Source organism: Equus quagga, chromosome 11 (genome assembly GCF_021613505.1).
Source record: "Equus quagga isolate Etosha38 chromosome 11, UCLA_HA_Equagga_1.0, whole genome shotgun sequence".
Taxonomy (NCBI): domain Eukaryota; kingdom Metazoa; phylum Chordata; class Mammalia; order Perissodactyla; family Equidae; genus Equus; species Equus quagga.
The window spans coordinates 94,834,637-94,845,561 of NC_060277.1; the positions used below are offsets into that span (position 1 = coordinate 94,834,637).

Sequence of the window (10,925 nt, forward strand, 5' to 3'; positions counted from 1 at the left end):
TTCATCTTACACTGAGCTCTGCAAATCATGTAGCTAGCCCTCTACATTGTACATTTGGGAAGTTACTTGCCCATGAATTTCTAGTATTTGCTTCATTTGGTGACTTTTGGCTCAAGATTTTATAAATTTCCCATTCTGTGCCACTTCTTTAACTCCCACCTGACTGTTGGGTTGTTGGGTAGAATTCTTGCCCTGACTGGAGCTTGTCATTAGAATCAGGCCACATATTAGAAAAATATGAGAGCTGCTCTCCTTTTAGGGAATTCAGTATGTGTTGGGAATCTCTACCATACATTTTGATCCAGAAACATAGAAAGACATAATAACCGAACTGTTCATCAGCTGCATGAGAGTTTAAGTTCTAGAACAGGTGTGTTCTAGACAGGTTGAATGTGGTCTGCCACTTGTCACTGTACAGCCCATGAGCTAAGAATGCTTTTTACATTTTTAAATGGTTGGGGAAAAAAAACCCAAAGAGGAATATTTCATGACATGTCAAAATTATTTGCAGTTCAAATGTCAGCGTCTGTAAATAATGTTTTATTGAAACACAGTGATGCTCAATTTGTCTATCTATTGTCTATGGCTGCCTTCTGCTACAATGGCTGAGCTGAGTAGTTAAAGTAAGAGACCTTATGGCCTGCAAAACCTGAAATATTTACGATCTGGGCCCCGACAGAAAAAGTTTGCCGATCTCTGCTCTAGGAAAAATGTCATTAGCACGAGGCTCATTGCCATGGATCTTTCCAGAGATAATCCTGATTATATGGGAAATGGTTTCCTGGGAAGTACCCATACCTCCAGAAGAGTCTGAGATAGGCTCACGGGTGAAAATACCATGAATGCACCATCTAGTGCTGGGACTTTTCAATCACAGGGAAATTTCTGAATTTTTTACAGATTATTTTTGCCCATGCAAAAGTGGTGAGATTTAAAGATTATGTCTAGTGAATGTTTAATATTTAAATGTCATGTGGTATTGACTACTATTTAAAACTAGAGTGGAAGGCAATTAGAATATATTTCACAAATGTCTCCCTATGAATTAGACACAGAAAAAAACCTCAATTATTAGTCATGAGTGAATGGAAATGAATGCACATCGACTTTTTTATTTATTTGAAAACAAACACCCAACATCCTGTAAAGTTAAGAAAACAAGTATTTTTTCTAAGTAACTTATCTTTAAGGGTAGAGAGGGTTTTTATTATCTCTTTGCTATTTAGAATAATACAGCTGTGCGGGATCCCTTCCCAAATTATTCTTTTCTCAGTAATGACAGCTAGAAAGAAACCCTTTGCTCTGTCTTGCCATTGGCCATTTTAGATCTCTTTTCTTCAATGGACTGAACCCTCGATGAAAGAACTTTACCACGTTGATCTATCTCTTCAACCACCGTCTTTACCAGTGTGCCTTTGGATAAATCTAGAAATAAAACATATGTGAATGCACATATTCAACCTAAAGGATTACATGACAAAGAATTCCACTGTTGGCTGTTAATACAATATATCATGTACATTTTTGCTGAGGGAGTAAGCATAGGTTTATAATAATAGTTTGGGATAGTTTTATCCATTCAAAATAATACTTTAAATTCAGAGCACTTTAGTTAAAATTACTTAAACATAGACTGTTGCCATAGTGTATAACTGCCATTAATGTAAGAGCATTTGCTGCAATAGAAATAGAACTAGATTTCATTACCTTTAGATGAATTCCCTGAGCTTCCTGATCCAAAGCCCTTTGATTTAGAGCATGAGCTGTAAAACAAAAAACAGCTTATTCTTTAATATTTCTGCTTATCACTTAATAAATATTCATTGAATCAACAGATGAACATAAACTCAAGTGAATGTTGTATGCCAAAAGCAGACCTTAGTTTTCTATAAAGGAAAATAAAAAATTTTGTGCAGGAGCTGGAAGTAATTAAATGTTATCTAAAGAGGATATAAAACAACCTTGTTTCCATTTGATTTTTTTTTTTTTTTTTTTTGCTGAGGAAAATTTGCCCTGAGCTAACCTCTGTGCCAATCCTCCTCTATTTTGTACGTGGGTCACCACCACAGCATGGCTGGTGAGTGGTGTAGGTCCATGCCTGGATCTGAACCTGTGAACCTGGGCTGCTGTAGTGAAATTGTTTTACATATAGATCCCGGGATTTTGTACAGAGGACATTTATTTCAGGGCAGCAGTGATATTAGGAGTGAACTGAGGGGTGGGGTGGAGAGAATCTTGAAACCCACAGTGATTAACATGGACAACTAATGGGGGTTCTTCAGGGACGGCTGGGGTCATCCAAGGCAGATGAGGAAGAGGCTGTGAGGTACAAAATACAGAAGAGATGACTGCAGAGGCAAGAGATGGGCATGCCTTTCTGCAGTGGGAATGAAGAAGAAAAGGCTGGGAGGCATGGAAGGTAAATGGGCAGTATATGGTTGTGGTTTAAAATAGGTAAAAACTGGATTTTCAAATGGTGTTACTTACTTTCCATCTCCATCTATCAGGCGGCAGTAGGTCTCAATTTCTTTTTCCAGGTGGACCTTGATGTCCAGGAGCTGCTCGTACTCCAGCTTCTGGCCCTCCGTCTCGGTTCTGACCTGGTGCAGCTGCTCCTCCAGGGCCCCGATCTGAGCCTGGATCTGGGCGAGCTGCGCACAGTAGTTGCCTTCCGTCTCTGTCAGGGAGCACTCCAGGGAGTGTTTCTGAGGACGGAAAAGATGCAAGATAAAAAGGAGCAAGGGATGAAACCATTTTGAGGAGTGTGTAGACCAGTGTTTCTCAGCAAATGGCAGTACTGCTCCGTAGGCGAGTTTAGAAAATTTGTGGGGCTCATCACAATAAAACGGGAGGGGGTGAGGAAGGGGAAGTGACGGGCATTTACTGGGTGGAGGCCAGGCCTGGGGGGTGACGGGATAAATGACCCTTTCCCATGAGACTTTTGACTGTTCCAATGGATAGTCATGATATTTAGATAATATTTCATATGATGGCCAACCTATATATTAAAACACTTTTTTTTGGGGTAGCACAATAAGAAATCAATATTGGAAATTATTTTTTTTGAAATTACATATCTCCTTCTGGGCTGGCTGCTGTTTTCAGTATTATTCTGCTCCTGTCTCCAGAGACCAGAGATCTGTCTCACCACTGTTCCAAGGCCTTTTGTGCTGCTGTTTCTTTTTTCTAATCTGTCCTCGATTTTCTGTCATCAAAGGCCGTTCATTAAGCATTTGAGATTGAATGAATGCCTTCACAGGGGTGGGATTTCAAGGCAAGAAATAAATTTCATAACACAGTACAGGTCATTATTTCAACACTACTCTTATGAACATTACACCTCCTCATTCCTACTTCCATAGTGTGTAATTTGTCTTGTCAGAGGATCCCTCCTTCAATTAAAGTAATTTTCCTCTTCCCTTTATCATACATAAATACATCTGGGTGGTTATTACTTCTCCTGATATTAGTTATTATCTGATCGTCCACCCCCACTTCCACTCTTTCATTTTCCTTTTTTTCTTGTGTGGGGCAACTCCTGATCTTACATTATTAAAAATAGAACATTTATCAAAGGAAGATGTAAGCCTCTGACTCTTTTATTACATGTTCCAGGGTAGTTGGCCCTGAGTATTTACATTTTAAATATATTTTATTTTAAAACACTTATATTTTTCCTTTTTATTGCAGTTATGACATTAGACGGGTTTTTAAAAAATTTTTGTTCGTTGCTCAATATATTATCTATTGGCTTCATTCTAGGATTGTGAAAAGGGAGTTATAAAATAGTGATCATAACATGCAGACATTGGTTGTATTGGGGCTAAGAACCATGGACTTGGACACATAGGCTGACAGATGCATTGCGTGGGTGGTGCTGGGCAGGCCCACTCCAGGGGCAGAGGAGTGTGGAAGGTGATCAGATGGTAATGGGAAGGGTGAAGCAACAAGTCACAAGATGTCAGTGAGATGTGTGCTTGGCTGTTCGAACCTTTAATTTCCCTGATGATGTACCCTCATGTGGCGTTCCTTCTTAGGGTTGCTAATACTCTCCTAAATCAGAGGGGACAGCATCTCTACCTCACAGCCTTCTGCTGTAAAGCTTGGCTTGTAGATGAGAAAGGAGGACAAGATGAACCTGGAAGTTTGTGTATTACAGGAAGCGTGTGAAACATTTATATATTTAGACAACTCCCAACTTACAGGTGATTTGTGTACTAAATTATGGAAGATCACGCTTAGAATTTGTCTTATGACAAAAGAAGCTCAGGTATGGCAGTTGAGTTCTATCATAGCTACCGTTATTCTATTCAGTTATCTTGTGTTAAAATGGGCTTTTTATGGATTTTCTCATGAGCCCAAACTATAGTACTTCTGGCTTCGCAGAATCTCATTACTTTCTAGCACCATTGCTTCCATGTGAAAATGCTTACAATTCTGTTCTGGGAACTCAGGAATTTATTTCCTTCAACACAGCTCAGAAATGAGAGGGAGGATTCATACTCAGGGGTACAGCAGCGGGAACAGGTCCTCAGGGGTCTTGTTGCAGGAAAGAAGGGAGTGGGGAAGAGAGGAGGTTTCTAGGAGCCCAAAGCAGCAGGGAAGGTCTCTGGTACCAGCCAGCAGCGAGGAGGTGACGAGGGGGAGGAGAAGAGGGGCATGCTGGTTAAGTTGTGTTGGTCAGTGGTGAAAACAAGTCTCCAAGCTGAATACAATAAGGTAAGAAAGCAGCTCAGTTTTTTAAGTGGGCTAAATCAAAATAATCTTCCTATTGTTTTGAGTCCTCCGTTCCTTCTGCACTCATTTGTGTCAGAACAGCCCTTTCCTTTGTGTTACAACATGGTGACCTTGGAGAGTGTGAAACCTCTGATGAAGACAGGGAACCCTTTGGCCACATTGGTGCCATAGCTCTCCACCCCAGAAGGGAAGCCAGTTTTAGTCCTGAGTTTTCTCCATGGTAACCTCTGAAGTCACTGGTGTGGGTGCCAGGGTGCCTGAATGCCCAGCTCTGCGAGGTGTGTTGGAATGGGACCTCTGCCCTGGACACTGTGGGTCTGAAGAGGCCAATGGTGCTCATATGGAATCAGATGTGTACCCTCTTCTCCTCTGCCTGATGAAAAACACAATGTGGCTTTGAATAGGCCTTCATCAACACTAGGATTCAATTTAACAGGGCTTCATCAACAGTAGGAGGTGCTGGTGACCTTAGCTCTGCCCTGGATGGTCGCATGACTGTAGGGTGCTGCTTGATTTTCAGGTGGAGCACAACTGCTGCTGCTAGCTCTGTGGGGCTGAGACGAACAACCCCAAGGAAGAAACAATTTTATGAAATGAGCACTGAGCACGGACCAGGAAGGAAATTCTCAGTGACCTTAGGGAGGAAGCAATGCTCTGTCTGTGTCTCTTTCTGAGTGCCTCAGTGTCTGTCTTTCCTGCTCTCTTCTGCTCTTAGGTATTTGTGGGTAAAGCCATAACAAGGAAGAAGGGAAGGGTTTCAGGTGGACTTCGTGGAATCACAAAGTCCAGGCTGACCGGCGCTCTCACCTACCATCGCCAGGAGGGACTGCAGCTCGATCTCCAGGGTCTGCAGGCTGCGCTTCATCTCCGTCAGCTCGTTCCTGGCCGAGGTGGCTGCGCCCGAGTCATCGGAGATCTGCTGCTGCAGAGTGGCGCTCTGGAAGGTGGGGCCAAAGGGGTTAAACGGGCCTGTACCCACCGGGCTGGTGTGGGCAGGGCTGCTCGCGCTGCCCTCACCTTCTCATTGAACCAGGCCTCTGCGTCCCTGCGGTTCTGCTCGGCGAGCGCTTCGTACTCGGCCCGCATGTTGTTCAGCAGAACCGTGAGGTCCACGCCGGGCGCCGCGTTCATCTCCACGTTCACGTTGCCTCCAGCCGCGCACTGCAGGGCCTTCATCTCCTGGAGGGAAACGTGAGCGTGACCTTAGGGGCAGTTTACGATCACCTGCAGTCCGAGACGAGTGTTCCCAGGGGTTACTTTATGCCTCAAAGTTTGTCGTTTAAATTCCAGTGTATAATTTAAGGCACACGATTTTTAAATTGACTTATTTGATCCATAGTCATGTCAATCATCAATTTAATTAGTTATTTGTTAATTAAAACAACCACAAACAACACCACAACAAAAACGGTCACAGCATCTCAAGAGAAGTGTTTTATTCTTTCAAATGAGAAGGGGTTACAGAGACCAGAGAGTTATGAAACACATAATTATTGACTAAATGTCAGGCAGCATTCTTATTGATGGGAATAGAGCATGGGAAAAAACAAACAAAAATCCCTGTTGTCATGCAGCTCTCATCTTAGGGACAACAGTTATCATTTAGTGAGTACTTGTCATATGCCAGGCACTGTTGTAAACAGTTCACATGCATTAACTCATTGGAGTCTTTTCACATCTCTCTGGTAGGTACTATTATTAGACTTATTTTGCAGATTAGGAAACCGAGGCATAGAGAGGTAAAGTAACTCACCCAAGATACTTAGTACTTGAAAGGACTGAGATATGAACACTCCTGGATTTGAACATTGTGGGTACCCTGACTCCAGAGTGTCTGCTCTTAGCAACTATACTCTCTGGCCTCTCTGTTCTAGGATATGCTCCAGGTTCGAATCATTGAATAGTCAGATCTAATCAGAGAATGGATTTCTGGACAAATCAGCCTATCAATGTCCTGAACTTGATTCTTTAAGTAGCTGACCTTTTTCGTTTTTCAACTACTTTTGATGGATTGCAGAAGGTACTTCTGCTTTCTTAAGCTATCTTTGTATGACCTTAGATCAAGTGGCTCGCCAGTATCCATCAGAGCAAAAGATTTACATTGTGCAAGGAAACCACTGATTACTTTAAATTATTTCCATATTTTGGGATTTTATGTAAGATTCCATGTGAAGAAAAATTCTTCTTGTTATAAAAGTTTGCAAATGGAATTGCTTGCAGTTATTTTAGGGGCATTGGTCACTGGTGAATGTGGTAAATAGGACACTCTCAGGAGATGTTGAGATGTGGTGACTCTTTGTTCCTACCCTCAGTGCATTCAGAGCTACCTTCTTTTTGGTTAGTGTGGCTTTATGGGGACAACGAATGCTGCTTTGATCCTGACTCTAGCCTGGCTGGGCTGCTGTGGTTGCAATTTCTTCTCTTCTGAGACTCTTTCTTATCTTGGTGTCATACTGTCTGCAATGCATGGGTCTGCTTGTCACTCTCCTGCCAATACCCTCTGGTGGCCTGTCTCTTCCAGCACTCTGCTCTGTGACTCTCTTCCCTCTCCCTGTTTCTCCTTTATTTTAATTTTTTCCTTCCAATTTTCCTTCTCTTCCCCTCTCCCATAATTTTCTCACTTGGGGCAAGTAGATTTGGTGTTTCAGGAATTTATAATGAATGATGAGGCACTTTTTGTCATAGGTGTTTTCTGAAAATTTGTCATGCATTGTTTTGGAGACTTTTGCAATTACTTTTGGGGTAATAATTTTTTAAGGGTTTGAAGTTATCTGGTATTACGTGTCAAGCAATGGATTTATTTTTGTGCAGATTTCAACATTAAAGAAAACCCAGGCTCATTAAATGGAGAAAACATTGACATTTTTTCTTAATCAGAGACGTCCTTTGTGAGAAGGTTAGCCTCAGAATAGGCATATATGAATGAAAGAAATAATCTAGTGGAAAGATAGATGGTTGTATTAGTGCAAAACTAATGTATTATTTTCAGGAGGATAGAATATTGTATCAGCCTAAAAAATGGAAGGATACAGATCAAATTGTTAATATTCAGTACCTCAGAGGATGAGATTAGAAGAGTAGAGTGGGAGGAATGAAATTCTTTTTTTTAATATGCTCTGGCTTTGTTTGAATGATTATAATGAGTGCAAATTGCTATTGTAATTTAATGCCCCCCAAAAGTATTTAAAATGTACAAATTTGTGGTTTGCCTGGAAGTAAAGCTTCTCCTACCTCTTCATGGTTCTTCTTGAGATAGGTCATCTCTTCACTCAGAGATTCATACTGCAGCTCCTGGTCGGTCCTGCAGAGCGTCAGTTCATCCAGGACTCGCCGTAGCCCGTTGATGTCAGCCTCTGTGTTTTGGTGAAGGGCGAGCTCATTTTCATACCTAGGGGGGCGTTAAATGAATTTCAGCATGAGACCACCTCAGGAGGTGGAGAAATAAAACCCAACTGCTTTGAACTGAAAGTTAGAAATTGAATTAGGACTCTAAATATTATAAAAATATACAAAGAAAGTCTTCCTTCACCTCTTTCACCCAATTCCGTGCAGGATAATTGGCAGCTATTTAGTCACAGAAATTCCAATAGCATATCTCAATAAATACAAATGTACCATTTTAGAATTTTACCTTAGTTAATATTTTTACTTAGTTGACAAATATTTATGAGCGTCTACCTTGTGGTTGGCACGATTCTAGGCAGTCGTAGAAATATAATGGTATTTTGTCCCCCAAATGTAATAAACATGTGCACATTGTGAGTACGGTTGATTGTGATATTATAAGATGCTTTGTATTGTATGGTATTATAGTATTATAACTTGCTTTACTTCCTTTAATGTTTTAGGTTATAGTTTATTTAACTTGGGATAAAACTGATATTTTATTTATCAAATTAAATAGATATGAAACTTTTTTATAGAACATGATTGTTTTCTATCACTTACTTTAGCCGGAAATCATCAGCAGCCAGTCTGGCATTATCAATCTGCAGGATGACATTAGCATTAGCAGTAGTGGAAGAGATAATCTAGAAGAAATCAAAAGGGAGAACACAACAAATAAGTCTGCTCTTATAATTTGTTATTTCAGGAAATAAAAACACAATTAAGCTTCTGTGTAAAAATCTTACTTCTTTAAGTAACAACCAAAATGTTTAAAATTTAAAAATTACAGATATGATTTTATTTTTTCTCATATACTCATTTAACTTTTAGAATATAATACTTTCTTGTTAATGAATACATTTCAAAATAAACAATAATGGAAATGGTGACATTGAAGCTACATTGAAATCCATGAAACAAAGGACCTATTTTTGACAAACAGGAAGAATTATTTATCAAAATAAATAATAAATACAATATAAATTACAGATAACAGCTGTGAAGCATTTCCTGTTGTAGTTCTATGTCTTTTGCTAGGTAATTCTTAGTTTTAAATTCTTTGAATAGTTCCAAATTTGTGATTTCTCACCTTATTCTTAAGGTCTTCAATTGTTAAGTGATATCCACTGTAGTCGCGATCAAGTCCACGGCAAGATCCAGGTCCATATTTTTCATACCAACCCTTGATTTTTCTCTCTAATTCAGCATTTGCCTCCTCCAGAGCTCGCACGTTATCCAGGTAGGATGCCAAGCGGTCATTAAGATTCTGCATGGTCACCTTCTCATTCCCAGAGAGGAGTCCCCCTTCACTTCCAGCAAAGCCAGCACAAGCAGAACTTCCAAGGACACCACCAGCATGATTCCCCCCAGGAACACTGCCCAAACCCCCTCCCAAGGCACAGGAAAATCCACTTCCAGCAACAGAGCTGCCACATGCATTGCTGCCTGCAAAGCCTGTGCCTCCATTGGATGGTCTGACAGATCCAGATCCAGACCGTAAGCAAATATGCCTGGACCCACTAGAAAATCGGAGAGACATGGTGTATGAGAAGTGTTCACCTTGTCTGTGGATAGCCGTAACTTCAAAGGAGAACAGAATATTGTACCCTGTTGGTTTCTTTGGGCTTTTATACACAATTATTGGGGTGTTCTTATTTGAGTTATGCATGCCATAAGAAAAATGGGATCATACAGATTAGCTTGAAATTATGTATAATTGGGTGATTTTTTTTTTAAATTAGTGTCTGACATCTCGAGCTGTTGCTTCAGGATATTTATTATCTTAAATATAATAGGGTTCATTCTATGTTAAGTTCATTACTTTAACTTTTAATTTTGAGTGAGTAATCCTTTACTTTCATCTAGACCCTAGGAATATACCATCATTATCTGGCACAGGGTATTATAAAGTTTAAAAAGTTGAGTAAGATTGTGGTAGGGTACCATCAGCTACACAAGGGTCTTAATTACCGGAGAGGTGTATAAAGAACCATTAACTGGAGAAACACTTACTTTATCCCATGAGAACAAAAAAATGTGTTATTTAAAAAAGTATGATCCTGGTAACTTCTCTGGTCTTACCATGATTATAACATCTATTTATTTCCTTGAACAATAGCATAAATATTGACTGATTCCTTTATTTAACATGTATAGGTACTATGCCTGGTGTTCAATTCTAAATGCAAAAATGAAGACATGATGGCAAATAAATGCAGAGATGAAAAAGATATGGTTATTATCTTTAAGAATTGTATGTCCAGGACCAGACAGTGGTGTTTCATGTTTAGCCTTCTGTGTTAGTCTAAAGAATTTGGAGTGAATCCTAAGTAAAAAGTAGAGGGCAACATGATCAGGTTGAAATGAAAAAAGGCCAATTGCAGGGTTAGGACAATGGTCCAGGTGGGAAGGCTGAAGGTGGTGGGATGAAAAAGTTGGGAGGACTTGGTGTTTTATTGAATTTGGAGAATGAGAAAGAAAGAAGAGTTGGGGATGACCCTTAGGTAGTTGATTTCAGATGCTAGAAATCCTACAATATTAACTGAGATAGGGAATATAGGAGCAGGATGATACTGAATTTACTTTTAGACCAACTGGGTTTGAGAGGTTGGTGGAATATCTTAGAAAGAGATGACTGATAGGAAGTGTGACTGTTTAGAATAAGTACATGGAATTGGGAAAAATACCTGAATAACAATGTGTAAAGGGATAGTCAGAAAGAACTGAGGGCCCAGCTTTCATTTGTAACGACATTCAAATGCATCCAGTCATGAGCCGCAGAACAACGTTTGGTCAATGAC

General features: G+C 40.1%; 1 protein-coding gene across 1 annotated transcript; it reads right to left on the reverse strand.

Moving 5' to 3' along the window:
• Positions 1 to 1,082: 1,082 nt before the first annotated feature.
• Positions 1,083 to 9,738, reverse strand: LOC124247805 (keratin, type I cytoskeletal 28). The gene is made up of 8 exons (XM_046677512.1): positions 9,215 to 9,738; positions 8,686 to 8,768; positions 7,969 to 8,125; positions 5,755 to 5,916; positions 5,549 to 5,674; positions 2,488 to 2,705; positions 1,708 to 1,763; positions 1,083 to 1,425 (listed from the first exon to the last, which is right to left on the reverse strand). The coding sequence occupies exons 1-8, from the start codon at positions 9,662 to 9,664 to the stop codon at positions 1,283 to 1,285; spliced, it is 1,395 nt and encodes a 464-aa protein (XP_046533468.1). The 5' UTR covers positions 9,665 to 9,738; the 3' UTR covers positions 1,083 to 1,282.
• Between the last annotated feature and the right edge of the window lie 1,187 nt (positions 9,739 to 10,925).